This window comes from Bombus impatiens, unplaced genomic scaffold (assembly GCF_000188095.3).
Source record: "Bombus impatiens unplaced genomic scaffold, BIMP_2.2 scf_0396, whole genome shotgun sequence".
NCBI classification, from domain to species: Eukaryota; Metazoa; Arthropoda; class Insecta; order Hymenoptera; family Apidae; genus Bombus; species Bombus impatiens.
In genome coordinates this window covers 899,533-925,785 of record NT_176815.1, presented here as the reverse complement: position 1 = coordinate 925,785, position 26,253 = coordinate 899,533, and the positions used below count along the sequence as shown (strand labels likewise).

Sequence of the window (26,253 nt, the reverse complement as noted above, 5' to 3'; positions counted from 1 at the left end):
TTCCGTGCAAACTTTTATTGGAAAACGATACAAAAATCGTTAGCTTAATGTTTTACTTCTTTGAACTACTGTCTCGTGTTTCCAAACGAAACAGACACTTAGTATATACAACAAGAATAAAAAGACGGACTTTTCGAACGATCAAGCTATTGATCATCGGTCGCCTAACGCTTGCACATTCAGTGTGAGAGGAATATTCCGCAGGGTCGTCCGTGTCAGTCACCTCCACATCACACAGATCCAATGTACTTCTTTCAGAGACATAACGCGTTGAGGACGTAATGGAAGGAAGCATACGAAGCCTGGAAACTCTACTGCAAACCACTTTTCACGAATTCTGTGCGAGACACACGTCATTCACATTCGGCAATAGATTTCAAAAGCACAGTTTTCTCCGAATCAAACGCTCGTGTAATTTTTACTCTTCAATCCTCATCGCCGAACTTAAACCTTCCAACAAGCGACTGCCACGTAATCCGCAAGTAACGCGATTGCACGTAATGCGCAAATGATTTCATAAATCGATTTATCGTACTGAACCGTTCCATCTTTTGGATTCTATATCTATACTAATTATATTTAAACGCGATGGATTCCGAACGACTGGATTCCGTATTGAGAATGACGAAGGAAAGATAAATAATGTTTATCTTCTCATTTGGATAGGGGCCTGGCAGGAAGTTTCTCGTACTCTTATCTGAAAATTCCGCGAGAATCTTACGGAAAATTTAGGGGAAGGTTGGTTCGTTTGATAGATCGGACACGCAAGATAGGTTTGTCCAAGGATCGTTGAGACACGATAGGATCAAAAAAGGAGAAAAAGAAAAAGAACGAAAAAAAGTGGAAAATCGTGATTAGTCGACGATAAACGGAGAAAGGATGCACACAGACGGAACCGTGGTAGTATTTGCGGCGTGGTGGGTTGGTTAATGAATGGCACGCGATGCCTTCTGTGGGAGCGTGCGCTTCAAAAGTGATGATCTGAGAATAGCTAACGCAAATAGAACGGTCGCTCCTCCTTCTCTACCCTATCTCTTTCGCGGATAATTCTTTCCTCGCGCTTCTCGACGAGCGAACGAACAAGGGAATATCAAACGGTGCGCTGCCAGGGACGAGATACGGCGAATACCGTACGTACAGTTTCTGCTTTCCCAGACGTTTGAACCCGAATACCCGCGAATTGTGACTTGTTGCTTGGCAACCTGCAACTTTAGAACGTTTCACGGTTAATTAACTGCTCGCTGTTATTTACTGCTCTAGCGGAGTCGTTAAACAACGCCGGCTGATAAAGCGTTCAAGTGAAAGAGAGAGAGAGAAAGAGAAAGAGAGAGGACTGAGGGAATGGGAGAAAAGAAACTGGCTTTATGCAGTTGAAAAGTTCAGTGGGATTCTTTGAGAAAATACGGTTCCGATGTTGTTGCGAGTTTTTGAAGTTTGTTGTCGGATGATGGCATGCTCTTATGCGATTAAGCGATAATCTATTGTATATATTAGGTAAAAGCGAAACGAACGAAGAATACTTGTAGATAATAAGAGATTGTGGTGTCCATTAGCTGACGAAATTTTATTTTCATTTGCATTTACTGTAAATTATTTAGTACCATAACAGGTACAAGATTATAACAGTAAATTATACTTAATTGTCCATGAGTCGATTTAAGGTTAATTGCTAATATACTTTTTTTACTAATTTTGCTAATATACTTGTAGTTTTTATGGATTATTATCATATGTTATAGATGCCTCATTCAACATATTCATTATACAGTCGCTTTACGATGATCATTAGTTATTATTAGTTAATTATATTTATAATGATTATTAGTCAATTATCTTTAAATTTTAATATCATGAATTATTCATATAGTAATCCACGAATCGGTATTTGCAGAAAAAAATCAATATTACTAGCATTAAATCATTTAAGATGAACTTTTCTTTTAATAATGAACACAGTAATGTATTCATAAAGGCTGATACATTCAGATTTGAACAAAATTAATTAAACACGATTTATATGTCATATAAACTCAGACAAATAAATATTTCATTAGAAAATCACAATAAAAGTATGAACGACGATGGATTTGCAACTCATAAAATAAATAAACGAATGTGAACATCTTGTGTTAATATATATGCGATGTATGATACGAAGTTAAGCTTAAAATCAAATCGTTAAAATTATTCGGCCAGTGAAATATTAATTCGATAATTTTATTTTTTGTTAACGTATAACGCAAACATCACTTACCTACTTTTGCCTTGCATTATACAAAGAATAACCTTGCTATCATGCTTCTCTCGTCTCATATTTTTGTTACCATTTTTTAACGATGCTTTTAAAAGCTTCTGCTTATACCGCATTCTTATATATTTTCAACTCTGGAACACGATAGCAAAATTTATGTGAACTTTTATGAAACATCTTGTACAATATCAAAGTACAAGATATTCCTTTATATCGTTTTCAATCTTCCCTTTATATCAAGTTAGCTTAAGGTAACACGGAAGGAGTTATAGCACGTCATGGTCACAAGTTCCGGGGTTTTCATACGATCCTATCGAACGAGCGACAAAATTATCCAAAACTGATCGATAAGCTGTTTCTTTCTAAACTTTTTGACCCTATAAACGCCTACATATATACGTTAAAATCCATTCTTTTGGCCTATAATCACATTCCTATATGTAAACATTAATAAAAATTCCATCGGTGTAACCTATAAACGTTTATGTGCGTGCAACAGAGTCTGTAATCGTTTCCTTTGAGCAAAAATATGCGTTGAAGCAAACACCTTGTGCAATTGAAGGCCATACGTGAAAAATATGATTAACTCACATTTCATGTCTTTTACAGAACAACAATTTTTAAATCCAATAAAAGTATGAAATATACATTCTATCACCCTGTTCAACATTTGAAGAATGTTAATATTGGGGAGTTATGCAGAATATTAAATTAACAAACATAATAATTAAATAAAGCAGACACATAAAGTTTATATGTATATTTGAATTTATTTTGGATTATTTTTTTTCAACCACTGTAAAATGCTTTTTTTAACAAATGACATAATAGTCCGAAAATCAACAAAGTAAACTTATCGTAATTTTCTCGTATAGTTTTCAGTTAGAAAATTCAATACCTTCTGCAATTAACGGATTTATATGATAACTTGTGCCTACATCTGTTTCAGTACGGTACATATTTCGTACGAATGTGTGTACTTTTTAACTGATGCGTTTTATTTTAACCCATATAATTTATTCACATAATTTTGACAATGTAAATGAATAATTAGAAGCAGCACATGCTCCGTTTCTTATGAAGTCAGCAATCTATTAGGTCGTCCGAAAAGTTTATTTCGTTTTATAAGGAAATAATCGATGCACAACATTTTCCGTTTTATATTATTTTATCGAATTACGTATGATCGATTTTGTTTTATCAAGATAAAATTAGATAGATTAGGTTTCATGTTTGTATAAAGATGCATTGTTGTAAAAGACGTGTCTGTAAAAGAAAGACACTTTCCGGACTAGTTAATATAAACCTAAGGCAATTTCCTAAACCCATAGCGATAATATACTTTACTATATATTATATAGGTATCTCTATATCTATATATTATATATTGTTATATAATATAATATAATATTATTATATCATAATATTATATTATATATATTATATTATATATTAAATAATATATTACATAAATAATTTCTCTCTACATATATTTAATATTTAAATAGCATTGCTTGTATTAACTTTCAAAGTTTTTCTATCAGTTTAGAAGATTCTTTTTTATCTAATATCTAATTCAGAAATTACAGAATCTAAAGATGAGTTTGTCAAATATCACACTAGTAATTAAAGTTTGACAATTACAAATACACCAATTTTATTACTATCTGTTAAAAATCTTCCAGAAATCAACTTAATCACGCCGCAATATTCTATTACGCGTAGTTATAATAATTGCAGAGTGAAATTATTTTATTAAATTTTTTTATTCAGAGCGGTAGCGTACATACTTATTACACCAGAGCAAAATAGTCTTTCCCACGGTGAATTACCTACGACATTATTTTATTACCATATGACATTATTATCGTATAGTTTATACAATTATCGTATTACGGTATCCTATACTTTGCTCACGATGTTTTTAAAAATCCAAAAATATATTCAGATGTGGAACATGTTTTAGCGCTTTAGATATCCTATTGATACTGATGTGTGACGTAAACAGTGATCCATGTTGAAGGGCTTAAACAACATTTTCATGGAAACAAACTAGTGAATTGATCGCACATGTCTCATCGTCAACTTCCGTAATGAGCTTGTTGCAATTATAGCAACATTTTCTTAACCGGCCAAACAGCTGGCCTAGCTTTCGCGTAATTATTATCGTGCTATTATTCGCGGCTGTGCTGTATTATTAACCCCTATTTGCATGCATAAGTGCAGGAACATGATGGCCAGCGAACGATCGCCCGAAGCACCGCTTGTCCGAACTTCGCGAGTCCTGGCTACCCTATTGCAAAAAGTCCCGCGATTTTTCCCTCCTCGTATCCCCTGCCAGCTATTATTGCATCGAAGATAGCACATCTCGTTCCGTCCTCGCATAAAGCGACGGTATTCAATGATACTTTCAGCTCATAAGCTGAGCGCGTGCTTCCCATGAAACTGCGAAGTTTCGTGAAACGAGCTAAATCCATTTCGGAAAGCTGGCAAGGATTTATTCCGTGCTCGATTTTTATAATCTATTCGGTGATACTTTTAGTGGGGTAACTTTGATAGTGAAAAAGATGATTCTGGTTTTAAATATGTTAAATTTAAATATTTTATTATTTGATAATATTAAATATTATGCTTGTAATATTATATTATAATATTACATATCGTACTTACTCATTTTTATAGCAAAATGTATATTTTTTATACCATGTAATTGTTATATTTAATGGATAATTAATTATTAAATAATTTGAATTATTACCATTCCCTCCCTTATTCTTACTGATCCATCTTAACAATAGTTGTATTGTTTTATTAAATTAATTTATTTATTATATTGGATTCGAATTAACTGTTATCAGTTAAAATTATATTATAGCTACATGTTAGAAGAGTTCATTTTATGAAAATGGTACAAACATTTATATTAATTCTTATGACTCGATTGCGGGTATTTATATTGTAAATTTATATTTTTCAGAATATAATTTAAAAAGTACAGGCTCGGTAGAAAATTGTTTTTCCTACTAAGTATTATAGGGAATACTATACTTTCGATATTTTACATATGTTTTCATATTATGTACATTCTGTAAAATTTTGCACCTTCAAATTTCCAATAAATGCATAAAAATCCACAGTCTACTTATGAATATATAACATATCATTATTATTACCAAAAATTAAAATTTTTTCGAAGTATGATGTAGAATTTACAGCTACTTTTAATAACAGAATAAATTATTATTTTACAGAAATTCATTTTTTAACATACTATAGATGTATTATACATATATGCATATGTACATCTTGTATTGTACATGTACATTATATATACGTATATATAACGTCCCCCACTATATGTATATAGCTGTAATTTTGTTAATGATATTTGGTTAAGACTTTAGAGTTTAGAATTTCCCTTTCAAAATAAATACTTAAATACAAAATGCCTGTTAGTAACTGCTTATTCGACTCATACTGGTTTACAAAGACCGAAGAGACTAACACTCTGCGATCATGGTAACAGTAAAGAACATTTGTAGAATATGTGGAGAAGAACAAAGGTTTAAACTTGTCAGATGGTTCCATAAATTCTTATCAAGAGATTTTTATTTAGATAATGTGTCACATTCTGGTCGATCAAAAGCGATATGTTGGAATAATTTACAGTCGACGATTACCATAAATCGTCGCATTACTACTAGACAACCCGCGATGAAGTTTAATGTTCCTCAAACACATATTGTGGAAGCGTTCTGTCATCTTTAAATATATAGTTGCAAAACTAAGTGACTGGATTCCGACTTTGTTCTATGTCAAAAACTCGAATACCAAAATATATCTTATTACGAAATCAAATAGTTTCATTTTTTATATAATTACATATGTACATATAGCGAAAAAAAAGGATATTTTATAATGGTACTCAAAGTGGTACTCAAAATGGTACTCAAATGACAATGATGCAAACAGCTAAATCCATCCTATTGGATGTAAAATAATATTTTATATAATTAAGCATTATATATATATGAAATATTATATCGCATAACATTATATATAGTATCATTAATATTACATATAGAATAATGTGTTGAAAAAGAAAGCATATAAAATGTTTTTAAAACACTTGCTCTTTTATGTCAATAATCGTGACTTCCTTTACCTCTAGATCTATCTTTGGAACTCGAACAGAACATTCTTTGAAAAAAATAGAAAGAAAGTACAATATTCAGTACTGTCACCCCCAAAATATTCCAATTTGATGAATTCTATAAGAAGAAAAGTACTATTCTTCTTGGACATTGCAACATAATTATGATAGTGCACAAAAAATCTGAGTTATACAAAAAAAAGCTACAAATCTCTTTAGATAAATTTTTAATGTTTGTTTTCAACGTGAAATTTTAAATAGCTACTTTCGGTAAACATTCTAATAGCCACACAGTATATATTCATATGTGTATTATATACAGCAAATATATATTTTTAGATTTCATTTTATCACCATTTCATGATTCCCAAATGAAACAGTCACCGAGAATTTTTCACATAAATTTGTTACGCAAATTTGTAAATGAAATCTCATACAACCGATACGAGTTCAATATCACGAAATTATTGCACGAAACGCGTGTAGATCTCCTTAATTTCATTATATCTCCATGTTTGCAAAGTTATTAATTAAGTATGCATTGAACGCGCAACGAAATTACATTATTAAAATCCTACTTACACCGCGAATGGATTAATTCAGTGCCGCCAGCGTATGCTCGATTTCCGTAGCGTAAATGTCGAAAACATTGAATGCCTTGATTTCGCATCATTTGACTGATCACGACTAACGGTTTTTGTGGCAGAATGATATGTACTAATAGAATTACAGTTTAGCCGTGACACTTGCTTCAAGCGTCATTTTGGAAGGGAACATTCGATTGACGTGATGTTAGTTTAGCTCGACGCATTGATGATTTAATAATTCAATTCAAAATGGCAATATTGACATTTGTCATTATTCGTGTGTAATTAAACGCTTTGTCTACAGGTATATTTATAACACTGTTATTTATGCACATATACCAATCTTTTGGTTTGACATTGGTTAACTTTTATGGGATTATGCGTTATTATTTGTTATTTGTTTTACTTTATAGTATCTTCCATTCATACGCTGTAGTATTACTTTTTATTTTTGTTATTATTGTTTGGCGAGTAAAAACGCATAATGGGAGAAATCAATTTGTTCCTACTTATTATGAGATGATTTTACACGTACGAAAAAATTTTTCTTATAAAAAAAAGTCATTCTGGTGCAATAAGTTTTGAAAGACAGATGACTTGTTTCTTTTAGTCAAATGATTATAATTTAGTCAAATAATATTAATTGTTTGTTGTCCTATTACTTTGTGATGGCTGTTTGCCGAACTTACTAACATTCGCATAAAAAATATGCATTATAACATTTTTGTGTCGTTAAACCTCGATCGCTATCGCTGGGTTTTGAGTTTGGTTATATTTAGTTCTAAAGTATCTAATTTTAACTTTTGTTTTATATTTGTTCTTTATATTCTCGATAAATATTATGGATGGTCTTTATGATGTAAAATATACAATAGAAATTGGGCTAAAGTATTTTGAAATTAAGTAACTTATCTCTTAAAGGCATGTGGATCAACTGGATGATATCAATTAACGATTAAGCATACATGTTAAACTACTTTTGATCGTCAACTATTTTGAATATAAACTTCTTTTTATATGTGACGTTGATAGGAGATTATTAGAAACTGAAACTCCATCTGAAAGTTTTTGAATTTCTTTAGGATCATATCGTAAGTTCCGTCTTTAAGATTATCCGAACAGTTTCCTTAACGAGCCACGGTTTATGTCAGCAATTCCCAGGGGGTTCGGTCCGTTCTATAAACTAATTTTCTTAATTTGGCTTTTTAACTTGAAGCAATCTCGGGAGAACTTCATCTTAATCCGTGACCGTTGCGAATTAATTTTCTATTGCCAGCAAGGTATAAACGGTATTTCGTTTAGCTATTTGAAAGCCATAATATAATTATGTATTTCCGCATTGATATTCACAGAGCATTGATATATAAATAGATCGGATCGTTGTGTCAGTAATTCTAATAAAAAAATGTTGATCTTTGTAACCGATTTCCTAGAAGATAAACAAATCGACCTTTTCGATCAAGTGTTAATTAATTTGAATATGTTAATTTATTTTTGTATATAATACAAAGAATATAGATTAACAGGAAAAATACGTGAATTAGTACGCCATTAATATGTTAATCCGAAGCATTTAATGGAACAAGTAACGCAATAGTAAATCACAAAATTATACAAACTGCAAAATGTTGCAAATGAATCAGTGATATATCACAGGAAGGCTACTATAAAAAAAAAGCTTCATACAACCTAAATTTCCGTATTATTTGAATAAAATTCGGAACGAAAAATGATTATTTGAACGATATGTTGTTTTATTTGACTGTTAGATAGATGTTATTTTGAAATAATTGTAGTATTTTATTTGAACAAACGATTGACTTTTCTCTGAATTATTTAACTGTTAACAATTATTTAAGTGAAACAATTTTTTATTTTATTTGATATCTCACGTTTCAGTAAATGTTTCCTGAAATAATCTCTTAAATAGGCTTTGATTCTATCCATTCAAAACACAATATTTAAAATTCAATTTAATATTTTACTTGATTTTAGACAAGCATCAAAATTACTTTTTCCATTATTTCAAAAAATAATAAAACAGTTATAATTGTTATTTTTCATCTTTATTTTAAATAAAATCTTCCCTAGCCTGGTTCATCCCTTAAAAAGTTAACTTTAACTTATATATAATATATTAAAAAATTACTATCAATATGCGTAATTTCCTTACAATTTTATACTGGAAACATTTCTAAAATACTCAGCCTTTTCTTGCCTGTTGAACCAAGGCAAAGTGCTGGATATAAAAATTCGATGACTCGATAATAGGAGTACAATCATTCACCGATTACCTTAAAAATTAAATCGCCCCGTTTTCCATTCAAAGAAACGTGACAGAACGAACGTAATCATTGATTCCTTTTGTCGACCAATTCGCGGTGGGAGATTGTTGCGGTCGACCAACGAATCGGAGTTGGTTCGTCTTCTATGAACACCTCATTAAGATTGCAACAAATGTATTCGCGTGCAACGTATCTACACGACGTCCGGCTAAACCGATGAATTTATCGGCAGACAGAAAGCGAGGGGTGGAGATAGAGGGAACGCTCGATATCGAAGTGGCTACCATTCGATATTTATCCAATTACCATCGCACTCAGCGGAAATCGCGAAATCGGATTTACGTTTCCGGAAAACGCGGTGCGTCGCCGCGCGGAATTTACAGTCGCTTAAAATGCAAAAGGCCGCGATTCTATCTGCCGTCAAAACGTTTTGATCGCGCGGATACGGCCGATGCTTGATATTTATTCAATTACACCGCGATCAATCAACGGTTCCCATCGTCTACTCTCTCCGGAGAAAATGCGCTGCGATAACAATGTAACGTTGACGTGTCTTTCGACGTTACATATCTCATTGAATAGTAAATTTCCGTTTAACCTACTTATCGAGCACATTATTCGTAATATGGATTAGCTTATGGAATTATTTCGTCGTATCGGAGAATATATGTCGCGCCAACATTGTATTATTTTTGTAACACAGAAAATAAAGATACATGGTTCTTCGAAATTATCATGTGATCAGAGCTAACAAATTTTCAGATTCTGGTGCACAATTCTCTTTTTTTTTTATTTTTTTTTGTACAACGTAATGTTATATGTAACGAATAATTGGCTGCTTATTATATTTTCATGATCTCTGTGAAATATACATGTATGTATACTTGTTCTAAATATGTATACATACATATACTTTCAGATTTGTTTCAAGCTTTTATAATCGTGATAGATGAGTATCATAATAGCGTTAGTAAAACTTCAAAACGTTTTGTATGACACACGTAAAGCATATGCAAGTGTCGGAATATTTTTGTGAGCCTGTGTATGTACGTGCATGTCGTCATTAGCAAGCCAGTTAATTTCACATATTTTCTCGTTATTCGCAGATACACAAAGACGGTAGCGGATTCGAGTTTGATGGCGCAGAGGTACAATCCTGAGTTCACCATAACGACAATGTCGCCGACAACAACTTCCTACGGCAACGCGAACACCAGCGTGCTCATTGACCAATTGAGGCACATTAATCAGGTGAGTCCACGTTCAACCGTAATGTGTTCCTCGACTCAGCCTTGGCTGACCGTGTTTCCGATTGAATTGTCTCTCGTTCACATCCTGTTTTCGACTTGCGACTTCGGATTGTCAGATAGACGAGATGCGCTTACTTTGTCTATTGCCGGTTCGACATGGTCGTCAACTTTATAATTAAACTTGTAGATTTTTATACATTTATGGGTTTAAAGAAATAAAGATATATATATAATGTACAAAAACATGTGAAATACATAAATGGAAGTATTGGTTGTTTAAAATGTACAACAAATATCTACTTAGGTTCTATATCTTTTATCTTATTCATAAAGATCTGAATTGTACGAATATAAAAATATGAAAATTTATAAATATTCATAGTCTACCGATGACATTATATTACCAGTTCTTAAACTTTCGTATATTAATCTATAACAGTTCGTAACAGTTCGTATATTAATCTATTTTAAAACAAATTTTTTTATAGTTTAACAAATCTTGAAATCATGTATTCATAAAACAAATATTAATTGCGGTAAAACAAATAAAATCACATTATTAAATTATTATCAATTATATAAATTAAGTGACGACTTTTGTTGTAATTAATTTACTAAATGCTTATAATGACGAACAAAACGAAGAAAGTATTATTTAATTTTTTTAATTTTTTGTTATTTCTTATTATTTATTTCTTTGATATATTTATTATTAAATTTTACTTACACGTAATATTAAAAAAGAAATTAATAAGTTTTTCATATTTTAAAGGGTATTTATATTTGATAGCGCCCTGTAAAAGATTATTGGAAAAAAAGAATAATTTGTTATAAAGAAACTAGAAGGTATAATAGTTACTACAACAATATTTATTTGTTCTCGAGGTCTGACCTCTGATAGTAATGGAATTATTTAAAGCACTTAAGAGAAATTACTATTACTTAATACAATATTTTAAATAATTAATTAACTAATTATAAAATTTTCAATAATAAATTAAATAATGCTAACTGATATTAAATTAAGTCAAATAAAAATTATATCATTTAATTAATAATTACACAATAACTATTTTGTGATCGCATTAAACAGTATAAGCAATATTAGATACAAAATTTAACAGACAGGCAATATGTTAATATCAGTTACAATTTTCGTACTAAATATATGAAATAACTGAGGAACTTCGCTAAACTTAATATCTCAATTATAGTTGCAATGAAAAGAATCGAAAAGCCAGCTATTTAAAATTAAGACCGTAAAATGTAGAACGTTAAACACAGCGTCCGGTACAGCAATTTCTAAAGAGACAGTCGGCGAACCAACATTCTTAATCCTTCTCCAAGATGCCTTTATGCTTCGGTATAATACAATAGTAGCCTCGCGGTTGTAATTACGAACGAAACAGGGCATTTCTCTGCACTTTAGCTCCGCGTAATCTTGTTCGTGATTATTAGCTAAACGCGAAAATCGCTTTAAGCAAATGCGGATAGCAGCGTTTAATCCTTCGCAATCCAAATGTACCTTCCGGGCACAGACAACGTCAAGCGTTGTGGTTCAAGTGTGCTTCTGAGACACATGAAAGTTTAGACTAACATTACTCGCAGATTATGTATAACATTTTATAACAAGCTGCAGGATGTAAGAAAGTACACGCTATTCCCTGGAATAATTTTTACGTTATATCATACAGAGTATCTCACGCAACTGAGACAAGTTATAGCTCTGGAACGATAGGAGATAGAAAAAAATTTTCTTATGCGAAATTGAATTGTTCCGATTGATAGATTATAATCTGGTACAGGGTACTTGTTCCGAAAGCTGTAACGTTTTGAGTAATTAAACATCTTCTCAATGTTTTCAAAATCACCTCTGGTTAAAAAAAAATTATCAATCTATCTTTAAAAATATAGATGATCTTAAAATCTTCGAAGTACTATCAGTTCCAGAATGGATATATCGTATTATTCGTATATTTGTATATTGCATGTATTATTCGATTGATGAAATTCGATTCATGAAATATATTTCTATCTTCTACCGTTTCAAAGCTATAGCTTGCCCTGGTTACGTCGAATATTCTGTATATTGATATTATACAAAATATATATTGTAGATATTGTAGTAGATATTCATAACCGGAAGGAAACATTTATTTAAATATTATCAGAATATCATAGATATCCGCTCTCTCTCCTTCCGCGAAATCAATCTTTGAAAAAGATTTCAATTATTTGTACAAGTAAATAGCAATAGTAAATTCATATTATTATCGATATTATAAGAAATAACATTTTGGTAATTTAAATAATGAAGAACAAATGTTTAACAATTAAATGGTCGCAATATTATAGCTTTTTCTCCCTCTTTGTTTCCACACTCCAAATTTATTTATATACATTGTCATGATTACTCTGTAAACCCTCAAATCAATTTGTTTTCCCTCCGTCACTACATTTAATAATCAATAATTAAGCATTGCAAATAAATTAATAATTTAACTAACAACAAAGAAAATAGATGAAAATTTTAAAAGCAGCACTCGTCATATGGAGAAGAAAATGTCTTAGTAAACAATTTTTCGTTTCCATTAACGCGAATGACATGCTCTCTCCGAAAGCTATCTTACTGATTGTGAGATTATCATTTCTTTCTTTTGGGATTACAGGAGATTTTCTACATTTACCGCTCTCATTTTCGCATCAAAAACAATATAATAATAAATAAATACTTAGTGAATAATAATACTATAATCGTAAATAAATAAATACTTTAAATAAAATACTAATGTTATGGCCTTATCGACTTTCTAATTTTAATTTCTTTCTTATGAGAATTTCTTGCAAATATAATTGATTATATATAGCATTAGTACGACCAAATTATGTCAGAAAATATAAAACACCAATAAAACTGGTAGCAATCTCTGAATAAATACGCTGAATAAATACGATATTCTGACATTCTATTATTTTCGATGAACTCTGGCCAACAACATGTATCTATTTCTATAACATCTACAATAACTTTCCACAAATTTCAGCTGTGAATACATAAATTAATATTTTATTCAATTCAATTCCATTCAATTTATTCAATTTATTTTTTACTAACTAATTCTGTAAAAACATAATAATTATGAAACAAAATATAAAAATACATTATATGTATATATTTCGAAAGGCAACATTCTTTTACTTTGTTTAAACAGATATTATTTATATATTATTTACAATCTCAAATTTGTCTCAATTGCGAGAAATGATAATTAAGTCTTGTCTCACAATACAAATGAAATTTTAAAATACATACATCCTACATAAAACGAATGATAATAATATATATTCATAAAAAGTTTCTATAAATATTCAAATATTTTCGTGAGCTTCTGTATTTAAATTCATTAAACTTTTTCCTTATGATGGACTAAGATATTAAAACTTCATTTTCTCTATAAAGCTCTTCTGTGACATTCTTTGTCCTTTTTCCCTACCCTTTTATATTATATGAAATATTATATGTTTATGAAGACAGTCATCCGCGGTGGCGAATTCATAATCGTTAACGTAAACCGGATCCGCTGACAAGCCATTGTGTGAAACAAAAGGACGGCAAAGCGTTAGTAAGATATTTATCGCATGCTAATGGAGACAGACATTTCAGCGCATTTCCGGACAGGAAAGGGTTGCAATTAGTTTCAAAGTTAGATTAGTCCGCGTAACCATGCGTAAGACGTATATACGTAATAAGGATTTCATTAATTACTGATTTCGTGGAACGGAAACTTGTCTCAACGTGATTTGCTAGATGAAATATATCAACGTCCGTTTAAGGCTGATAGCATTTCAACAAATGTTGAAATCCTTCGTATCTCTATGAATTTTCACGTTACTCGCGTTTTATTTTTTCCATGTCTTAGCTAATTGGATCAGTGAAACAAGAACACAGATCATTATTCAGGCAACGTATAATTTCTAAGCAGCTTCGTTACTTTCAGATGTTTCTTCAACTTGGCAGGTGACTTATTGGAATGCGAAATCTAACTTCCCTTTGTGGTATCGTCACGATGCTAGTAACATTCTATTAAATATATTACTGTATATAATAACAGCGACAAAGCTTTCTGCCAGATCTAATATTAATAAGATATTGAAACACCCTCTTCACTTCGTTACCTTCAGATGATTCTTCAATTTGCAAGTGACATATTGGAATGCGAAATCTAACTTCCCTTTGTGGTATTGTCACGATGCTAGTAGCATTCTATTAAATATATTACTGTATATAATAACAGCGACAAAGCTTTCCGCCAGACCTAATATTAATAAGACATTAAAACACCCTCTTCACATTTATCTTAATAAACACTACTTATCATAGTTAAAGTTCAATTAAGCTCTAAAGACACTTAAATTTCGTGTCGTTTCACTTGCATTGTCGTGACTCCACTTCCCTTAAGTGTCACGTTAAACGTGTGTGTCGTTTCATTTGTATTCGTGCTCGTCTCGAAATTAAATACAACACAGGAAATACTCTGGTATACGAGTAAGTAGTCGCTTTAACCGTCGTGTACATGAACACACAGTCACCAGACACCCATAAATTACCTTCTAATCTGGAATTATTCATACGAGCCGCGAGTTGTGTAGCCGGTGTGCGTCTGGCGCGTGGACGTCGAGCACAGGAGGAAGGTGCGAAAGATCCGTCTAAAAGGTGCGTGGGTGAGATTGGTGCTGCGAGTCGGTTCTGATTGTTCGTGATTGGCGAACAGGTGCAAGCGGCAGGTATCTGATATGTAGGAAATCGACAACGCCGACGCGTCGAGTCTCTCTCGTGAATGCGCCGCGATCGAGTGTCTCGAGTGAGGGTTTTATGCATCCAATTGTGAGACGTGCGTTTACGGAATACACGTTTGAATGATTAATAAGGAATGTAGATACGCGATTGTAATCATGGTTGGAATGGGTAGTTTCATTGGAATAATAATTCGTTAAATTATTCAGTATTAGGTTCCTTTCTCCTTTTTATTATTTATAATTAACAGCAATGAAACGAAATCAGCAAAAGAACAAAAAGTTATGATTATAAATCTACTATATAATTTAGAACATTCTAGATAATTTAGTAACTCTTGTACGTATTTAGAATTTTTTTAATTATCCCTTATTGTCGCTTTCACGTTGTATTGCTGTCTATAGGTAGAATATGTTTTACATGGGAGGATGTATCTGTGATTGTGTGAACATAGCGTTGCACAGTTTATGAAACGGTTGGTTTTCTTTCTTGAGAAAGTGAAGAACATAATCTGGATTCGTTCTCGTGTTGATATTGAAATATTAAGTTTTTCAAAATGTTCAGAATTAGAACTAAAAAATACACTATAAATTATCTACACCAAATATATCCATCTTCATTAATTTAAAACTATGTAATAGTTGCAGCATCAAACCTTATCAAAATCAGCAAGGATACACACCTACGCATAGCTATAGTTGATCTATAGCTATCCATCTATTTTACATTATTTTGCAATCTGTTTGCGAGTACTTTATACGATTGATTCGATTGTACGTGTGTATTTATGCGAACCATAATTGGATCTGAGAAGCCAAATCGATCAACTGTACTTCATATTATCCAGATACATAATTGTTATTTAACATTTCAAAAAATAGTTTTATTTTCGTAAAACTTATTATTACGTAGAGATAGGATAAGTAATTATAATGTAATTTTTGCAATTATCATTGTACTATAGATTTTAATTTATAGAATTGATGAACGCGACTCACCTATAACAGATGCTGTCGCGAGATCGTAAAAGATCTCGAATTCTGAAGAAAAGCCCAGCCAACTACAACGTGCAACGCAACATTTTAAATCGTTCGATGTCCATCATCGGTTATCCGTCATTTGACAAGGCATCTTCCAACACTTAAGCACACGTTAATTCGCATGTCTAGAAATCAGGCAGGTGATTTGCGCTCGTTGCGTGTATGACACCTGCACACCCGTCAACTGCGGCATATCGCACCTGTGTAATCCAATTTGAAATTATACAGAGCCAGAAGAAGGTGACGGGCGCGTAACGATACGTATGACAATGTGCGAACTCATGAATCATTTATAAGCGAGTTCATGCGACAGCGTCGAGTATGAATACTCGGGGGTCGATCGTCTATTTCTTCTATTTTCCTCCGGTGGGATAAACGTTTACCCAGTTGCGATTTACATACATATAATTCGTGCATGTTGCATATTGCTTAACGTAGCATCGAACGTGCTGGATTTTAATTAAACAATTCAACTAGATCGGAATTTTCAACAACGTTATTAACATCGTGCAACCGTCCGGAAAGGGAATACTGTAAATTCCAATTAAACTGAAGTTAATTTCGGCGAACAGAAAAAATTCCGGCGTAAAATTCTTCGTGGAAATGTATGGAAAAGAAAAAGATAGTTAGGCATATGGAGTTCCCTATGACGTTGATGATATATTAGGTTGTCCGAAAAGTGTCTTTCTTTTACAGAAAAAGAGTAGTGTATTCTACTGTAGTAGTGTCTTCTACAACGCATCTCTGTACAAACATGAAACCTAATCTGTCGAACGTTATGGTCTTTATTTTGATAGAACAAAATGGATCATACGTAGTTCGATAAAATAATATAAAACGGAAAATGTTGTGCATCCATTATTTCCTTATAAAACGAAAGAAACTTTTTGGGCGATCTAATATATAATGTGTCTAATTTAAATATATTTATAAATCTATCATTTCTGGGTAACTGTTACACAGGGTCCAATCTTGGAATAACACATGGAGAGTGCATAAAAAGTAAATGTAAAGACCACCACAGCGAGCTTCTATATCTTTGCATTGATGGACATTTATAAAAAAGAGGTTCAAGGAAAATTGATCTTCACCTTGAATTTCAAGAGCAAATGTTTTTTGCTTGCGTCGTATTCTATTCGTCACGAGGACCAAATTTGTCAAAGCAACCACAAGTTGCAACCGGCCAATCTCTTGAATAATAATGTTAAATTTCCATTGGCTCCACTGACATTATTTATAATATATTTGCATCTTGCAGTCAGATAGAAAGTAAATAACGTCGTATTAATGAAGAAACTGGAAATTATTTCTTAGCGCGTGAGACAATCCATCCTATATAGCATTAGAGCACCTAATTTCATAATCTCAAATTATTCAAAAGTTACGTACTATGTAAAAATAACCTTTCGAGCAACAGTTGAATTGCATCGAAGTGGGCACGATTTGATGCCATTAACTTGTTCGCAGGTGAATAAGTAGAGAACATACGAATAGCAATAATATTTCCTGTGCTAGCTTTCGGCATACGCAACTTAATACTCTCATATCGATATTCGACATGCATCGTTCAATCCATAAAGAAATATACTTCTATTTAGAAGAAAACGTATCTAGTAAACCTTTGTAGACCACAATAAGGATTCAATTCGTTCGAAATAGTTATCAGTAGATTCTCGAAACTTGCGAGTACTGATTGCGAGGTGCGAAACTAGTTTCTGAAGATCAAATACTTGGCAAGTGTAAAATGAACGAATTTCGATTCATTCTATCGCAAGGTGCGTCCTCGCTGATTTTTGCAAACAGTTCACGAGCAGCTGGTCTTCTATTTTTCATTCGTTCGTATACTGTTCGCAAACATAGTCGTGTCACATAGTAGACATGAAATGTTTTTGAACATGTTGCAAACGTTATGTTATTCGCGGACAGTGTTTGTGATCTGTTAGTCTGTAAGTACGTGCCTTTATGAGTACCGTTTGATTCCTATGAAGCCTTAAATATTGAATTTACTTTAGATGTATATGTACATATTGAGCTTGATGCCATCACTAACGTTGGTCGATCGAACGATCCAAGTTGTCGATGAATTTCTCTCTGCTTCCTGAGCTTATTTAGTTAGTATCCAAGATGACAATCATATGTAAACGTTCCCTTTCCTTTTTCGTAGATCTTGCAGTCTCAGTTGGCGTCGGCACCGGATAGTGGAATGCTGCTCGCCGACGAAGCTCTGGATGGTTCAGGAAGCGGTGACAGGCCAATATGGAGGAAGAAAGGCAGAGGAGAAGATGCCGATAACGATGATGAAGATGAACATGGTGGTTATGGTCACGAAGATGAAGAGGCATCTGGATCAGGAATGGGCCCTAGTACACCAGGTACAGATTCGAGATTTTTCAAATTTATATTACCCATTATTATGGTTTTGTCCTGTTATCCTGTATGGCTTCATACTGCTATTCTGTCTACAAATAGCGTTTTTTTTCTTCTTTTTAATGATTTTGACAGAACGCCGTTAAGTTAATACATAATAAACGTAATTTTCAAGATAAAAGGTTCCGGTTATAATTTGCTTTGAAATGAAAATTTGTGAAATGAAAATAAGGTAAGAACTTACAGGACTCGTTGTTATTCTCGACAAATTGGATGAAAAGTTTTGTATTCGTAAAGAAAAATAGCTAAAAAATCATACCTTTAAAAAGGTAAGACATTGTTGCTTTAAGAAAATAATCAAACTACTACTAAACTGTATGATAAACTAAAATCTTCTGAATTAAATAATATACAGGAGAAAGTAATTGTGAAATCTTTTACGATTTTAAAACACCCGAAACAAAATTTGGTATGGTAGTTTATTATGCAACCTAATAATTAATTTAATCGAACGTTTGAAAACATATCTACTAATGTAGCTTTTTTTAACAATTCGTTCAAGCTGCTCATTTTCCCGAGTTAATTCTGCATGTTGTAAAATATAAATATTCTTTTGTGATAAAGAGAGATACACATTCACTGTCGAAGGGATATAAAAAATGTACAATTAATGAAACAAATAAATTTCAGATTTAATACGTCATATAATGGCTACTTCTTGTCGAATAATGTTAACACATAGCTGTTAAAAAATATCGATAAAAAATTTTGCAGATAAGAATCTGATAAATCAACTACAACGATCGCAATGTTGGTGAATTGTAATCTTCATCTTTAGAATTGTTTCCAATTTTTCTGTACAAAACATACGCTCTATCTTCTTAAAAACAATGGCAGCATACAAAGAAACCAATACGACGTCGTACGGTTTCACTACCACAAATATTTTCCATTTATATTACCACTAAATTTTAATTACGGATTAATCCATCAAATTAATCGAAACTAATCACTGTTGCAGATCCAATGTTGAAGACGAATCGTGAGAATCCAACCACGGCAGGAGCATCAAGCATTCTCCTGTCATCCGTGACAATGGCGATCGCCTGCGCATTGCTGATCGCTTAAGTTGAATGGAAGCCGGCGTGAAAGAAGGGGACGACGTTTCGACGACCTAGACATGGATGTAGACAAACGATTTTGGTGCCCGCGTCGGCGAACAGGATGATCCTGCTCGACACGAGGGATCGATCTAATTCCGGAACTTACGAATCTGCTTTATAGATATTTATCGTGCCGCCTAAACGGAACAGCTGAGAGGAATGTCCGGAAACAACGGAGAATCTGTTTTATTGTTCGTGGCTGAGAATCGATGTGCGTCGATCGATCGAACGAAGACTGTGTTTCGTATTCGAAGTTCGAGAGCAAGGTTCTGAAAATCGTTCGCGTTCGAATAATCATTCTGGGCTCGTTGGCCGACGCGATTGAATATTCGACGAGTGTCGATACAAAGCTGAATAGACATTTTTCCGGAAGATCGTTCCACGCATGGAAATCGTCGTAGGCTAGGATAGGATCTGATTATCTGATGTCGAATGGCCGGAAACAAAAGTGTAAGAAAAGAGTTGGACTCTTGGTCGAGTATCTGCTAGCGGAAATCACCAGCAATGGCGTGTCCTGCCTTTAACGATTTGCCAAGAATCGAGCCACGGAACCGTATGGCTGGTACGAGGATCGAGAGAATACTTGAACGATTGGAAATGATGCACTGAGCATGGAAGAACAACGAGAAAACCGATTCTCATCTGTCGCGTGTCATGTTGCTCGCAAACGACCACGGAAAGAATTATATTTAACGAGGTGAAACTGTGTCGGAAAGAATTAAGAAGCCGAGTTAGCCGAGTTGCTTGTGTGAGAAAAGAGCGTTGAGAGAATAGTCAAGCGAGACAGAAGGTCAAAAGCAACGTGCATGTAAAAATGGTCCCTTCCTGTTTTACAGGAACATAATAACAAGCACGACGGTCATCCGGCGAAACTGACTGCACTGCGATTTCACGAAACGATGGAAGGTTGCTTCTCTGTGCAGCGCATATTCTTTTTGTCGAGGAATTGGAATATTGAAGGGGAAAAGAGAGACCTATTTGTACGAAATTAGAGCCAGACGAAAAAATTCCAGCAATAATCTTTGCAGAATATCGCGTTACATCTGCGAGAAATCAGATTTGATAATAACGCAAAGCGACGAATGGTGAAAAAGAACAATACCGCGCTTTCGGACGAATGGAGAGTAAAAAGTTTTGTCATTTATTTATGCTATTAAAAGTGATTCATAGGAAATTGCTGTATTTAAAAATCTACAGGAAACTTTCTGTACAGTGAAATAAGGCAAACACCGTGTAAACAGACAGACACGACTCATTCTGACGATTCACATGCATTCGAATTGTTGTACAAAATACGCGATTCGTAGTTCAAAAAGTTATTCGTATTTATTCACCTACGTATACATATACGCTACGCTTTGGAAATGTTCTTTTTCACCGGAAGATCGAACGAGACGAACGCGGAAAGAACGAGCAAGCTACAATCACAAGCAATAATCGTCGTCGTTGATACTTCACTTTGCTGTGAATACTTTCCAAACAACGAGGAATCGCCGTTAGGCAAAATGTACGGCGTTTGTGTCGCACGGGGGAAAATCAAAAGTGTCTTTCCTTTTTGAAAATATCAGACGACAGTTGTAGCAGCATCAACAGCAGTAGCAGCGGTTCCGGCTTTTAAACGATCCGACCAAGTCACAGAGCCGAACAACGAGACTCCGACCCTTGTGCCTCGCGTTTTGCGCTGTTCTTCGTCACGCATGAATTGCCTCTCGTTCGCGGCGACGCTTTTTGTCGTCGACGTCGATACACAGACTAATCACGGGGTCATTCCCGTCGGTGATATCGCGCGTGCATGCCATAAATCAAAGCCAACTGCCAAAACGCCAGTTACGCGGCCGAAGCTGCTTTCTCGTCAAGCGATCCGGTGGTCGTACTTCGAATTTCACGCGAAACGAGCGTCGCCTTCCGCTTGCATCGTCTCGAGACGGTCGTTTCCAAGGATAGTCACGAGAAGTTCGACGTTAATTCTATCTTTACAAATGCGACGTTTCCGCGCCACCGTAATCCCCACTCCAGCCATTAATCGCCAATAACGTGCGTTCCTTCTTCGCAGATGGAGCATTCGTGGAGGATCGTTTCGACTTTTTATAACTCTTTGAGTAGGATACGTACGGAGTGCTTGATACGCTGTGATTAATCGTACGAGAGCGTATAACAGATCGTACGATCGATTGGATATAGTCGAGCGAATCAGCGTTTCCTTCTTGGACGTCTAATCGTTGGAAAGGAACTCGGAACCCGATCGCGAATGATTCGAATTGAAATTGCCGAGTGAAAGCGTGGACTTATCGAGACCCCGACGAAAATAACGATAAAGCGTGATACGATAGTATTTGAGAAAGTAAAACGTGTAGACGTTGTTATCGAGCATTGTGTTTTTAGTCCTTGAGGTACTAAAATTGTTTGCAGCCACCTGTCCAGTGCCATAATTTTTCCTATTATTTCATAGAAACGCAAAAGATCATCCGTATTCTTTGACTCTGTTGTCTAAAATTCGATGTATCGTTTTCCGTTCATTCTATTTCTACTATATTATACATTTAGATATCGTCAAGTGCCAAAAAGCAAGAAGAAAAAAAAAGAACGCGAAGTAGAGCGCTAACTATAAAAATTGTCTCGCGATCCGAAGCGAGAGCAAGTTCCTCGACGCGAAAACGCTTTAGACGTCTAATCGTAAGCTTCGAGGCGGACCTAGATTTTGGCGGTTTGCTTTCCAACTAAAAACAAAAAAAAAAAAAGAAAAAAATGAAAAAAAAATCGACTTAGGCTAGTGTAAGGAAGTAGGAAGAGCTAAGGAGACAAGAGCCTGTCGGTGTAACCTCGTATGCGTCGACTCGTATGCGGCCGCACTGATTTTGTACATTTGATTTTTCGGATCTTTGAGGGTTAGTGCCTTTTTGAATATCCCTAGCCGTGACGTCGTGTTATCATCTCACGCCCGACAGAAGGAATGAGAAAGCCATCGATATAAATACGACTGTACAGGGCATTCATGCTGAAGAGAACGATGTGTGCGCGTGCGACCTTCTTTTCCTCCTTTTGTAATTTCTTTCTTCTCTGACAAGAAAAGAAAGGAAAGAAAGAAAGAAAGAAAGAAAGAAAGAAAGAAAGTAATTCGATTTAATCTGGGGTGATCGAAATATCCGCTAGTGTAACGTAAGAAACAACTAACGCTTTTGGAATTTCGCGTTAGTTCGAGCAGCCAAGAAGAAAAATTTCCTTGTCAACTTAAAGATATTGACTAATCGCCGTCTTAGATAGGGTCCAGACTGTGTTTCAACTTAAATCGACGCGAACTTTGTAACAAGTAGACTTTTGGACCGAAAGGCTTTTTTTTCTATTATCAATCGCCGCGTAGTTTACTTCTATAAAGTTAACTATATGAACGATAAGTACGATACGCGGAAGAAACTAGTCTATCGACCAGCGCGGATAAAATTAAATTATTTGCTAAACGCTAAAACGAGATCTTCACAGATCGGGCGAATTTTTTCACACGAACCGTTCTATCTTGCACGTCCTACCAGGATATAAAACTGCTTATCGATTGACGTTTCACTTTTTATTATTTGATCTATATAAACAACCGAATAAGGAAGAACGTCCACTAAGGATTATTGTTAATTTAACGAATCGGCTGGCGAATCCGACTCGTTCTAGGTATCAATAATAATTAAATATCGAAATAATGAATGAATTAGCTTGGTATTCGAGAATATCGTTTTATATTCAACGAGCCTTTGTTATCTCAAAAGCCGTAGAAACGTTTTAAAGATACGTGATTATAACGAAATTTGATTAAAAGTAAATTGTGATAATTGAAAGTAAATTCGATGATGTATCTTCCGAGCGAACGAAGATATTTTTACGACGCAACGCAGCCACGAAAGATATAGAGGAAGAGCGTTTGAATTTGAGGAACCGATACACGCACTCTTTTAAAATCCAATTAATTATACAGTCGACGTTCGACGCGACGACGGAGGAGCCCAATTTAGTACGACTCGGACATAACAGTTAGAATTTATAATTGTAATTATTCGATGAATAATTGTTATTATTCTGCTTGTCGGGCGAATTTAGGCAACGAGCGAGATAAGTGATCCCTAAAAACTCGCCTCGTTGCTCGTGTACGGCTGCGTGACCCTTTTGATTGCGGAGATATTAATATATATCCCTTTTGACGGCACACGCCTCCTGTAAATTGTATGGAGTCGTTTTAACACGACATACGATGACGAAGGAAGTGGCCTTACATTCGATTCCTTCGATTCGTGTTGTTTCGCTTCAATTATCAAAGTATCGTTGAAACACTATGAAATCGATCACCTATTTATAATGCTCTTTGTTATACATGTTTTGTGGTGCTACACTGAATAAAAAAAAATTGCGATTAAATAAAAGTGATATATTTAAAACAAACGAACTGTGTTGATACTTGGAATGCGACGGTCTCGCTTCTTCTTGACCGCGATCTACACGATCGGTCGATGTCGTCATCGTCGTAAACGAAATTTAGAAAAGTTGATTTCTTGCAAATAGCAAGTACACGTGGAATCAGACGAACGGTTGGATCATTGAATGAACTTATTGTACTCGTTTAAATTGGCTCGTTGAACGTTGAATAGCTCCGATGGCGAATTTAATTAAAGCGATACACATTAGCCGTCTAGCTACAAGCGTCCAGCTGCATGTTGCCCAGATACAAAGTATAAAGTGTAGAAATTAGAGGCGAAACAGAAACGCAAGAAACGCACAGAATCCGTACTTAATACGCACAGACAATTTCTCACCCTCTAATTACGTGTCGTCGCGCTGTGTTGTGTCTGTGTTTCTATTAAAGTAACGCGCTACCGTCACGACTCCAGAACAAGCAAACCGCGTAAATCGCACAAATTTAAGGCCTAATTCAATGTTTCTCGTATTACGTTAATCACGGTAAAACAGCAAATGCATGTTACACTTTGCGAGACTGCATATGTAAGTGGAATAAAAGAAAAATAAAACGTATACACACTGTCTGAAACGCGCCTATTTCGCGCTATGAAAATAAGATTTGCTAAACCGTTAAACGTACCACAACGCGCCCGTAACGAGTACGGAATTAAAAATAGAATTGCTTTTACGAAGAAGTAATTTACATTAAATCGTATCCGTATAATGTGATTTACATATACAGCCATAGGGGCGCGTTTACTCGTGTGAAAGCGTTAACGAGTTTGCTCGAAAGTAGAGCTTAATTAACCGGATTAAATACGCGCGACCGGCAATTTATTACTCGAGGAACATTCCAGCTAAGGCTTCGGAAGCGGTCACATCCCCCATTTTAACAAACGCTGATCAATTGACTCGTCGCGCCGTCACTCTTTAACCTTTTGTATTTTAATAACTGATTTTAATAGCCAGTTTGGGTCATCATGCTAAACAACCATCAAACGATATAAAGAACCTTCTGCTTTTTAATCCGCTCTAGCTAACCATCGTAAATGCTTCTTTTTTTCAAATAAACATCTCGATTCGTACAGTTGAAAAAGAAATAAATACTTAAAATAGAAATATCGAACTATCGTCTTTTAGCGAGAAATAATTTTACATATAAATATCGGATATGGATTAAAATTACCAGAAATAGTTCAGGTTTTTAATTTACATTTCGTCCGATATTTGCGGCACGATCGATGGTAAAGAGGAAATGTCGCGCGATTAAAACTTCAATTTCATCGTGGTTACTCTTAATTATACGATGACATTTACGACACGGCGAGACATTTATTAATGTTGCGTGGTTAAAACGTTATTAGCAAATATCATTCAACATTCCATGCGAAACTGCGTACGTACATTAAAAACATCGTGAAACCCGTAACGCCGGTGCTTAACCGAGAATTGCGCTTTCAGTTTCCAGAAATCCTGTTTCGCAAACGTGATAATTTTGCGTCTTAACGAAACTGTATATCATCCAGCATTTAGAATATCTGCGAGATAATTCGAGAAATTTAAAAAATACAGGGCGTTAACGTTTTTAATTTTCAGTAATCGAGTTTACAACCGTTGACATTTTTGCTTGCAGATACTTAGCAATTATCGCTTCTATCAAATAATATATTCCACTTTCCTTCTTCTTTTTCTTCTTTTTTCTTCTTCTTCTTCTTCTTCGTTGATATCGATATAAAATTATGAGTATGATTTACGAGACACATGAAAATACGTAAAGTAGCAGCGCAATTACAATCTACGCACAAGTATACAATTATTCGAGGCACGTTGAAAAATGTTGAAAACGAGCAATATCTTTCGAAGAAGTGAGGCAACATTTAATTTAAATCAAATAGACTTCTCAAAAGTAATTATGTTTCTGAGAA

At 34.2% G+C, this 26,253-nt stretch overlaps 1 protein-coding gene across 1 annotated transcript in view; it reads left to right on the top strand.

Moving 5' to 3' along the window:
- LOC100741307 (division abnormally delayed protein) overlaps nt 1-24,872 on the top strand; it is a 246,574-nt gene extending 221,702 nt beyond the window's left edge. The window contains exons 6-8 of the mRNA XM_003490109.4: nt 10,383-10,527; nt 18,526-18,733; nt 19,750-24,872. Of these exons, the coding sequence (XP_003490157.1) occupies nt 10,383-10,527; nt 18,526-18,733; nt 19,750-19,856 (460 nt within the window). The 3' untranslated portion in view covers nt 19,857-24,872. The remainder of the gene's footprint in view (nt 1-10,382; nt 10,528-18,525; nt 18,734-19,749) is intronic.
- The last annotated feature ends 1,381 nt before the right edge of the window (nt 24,873-26,253 follow it).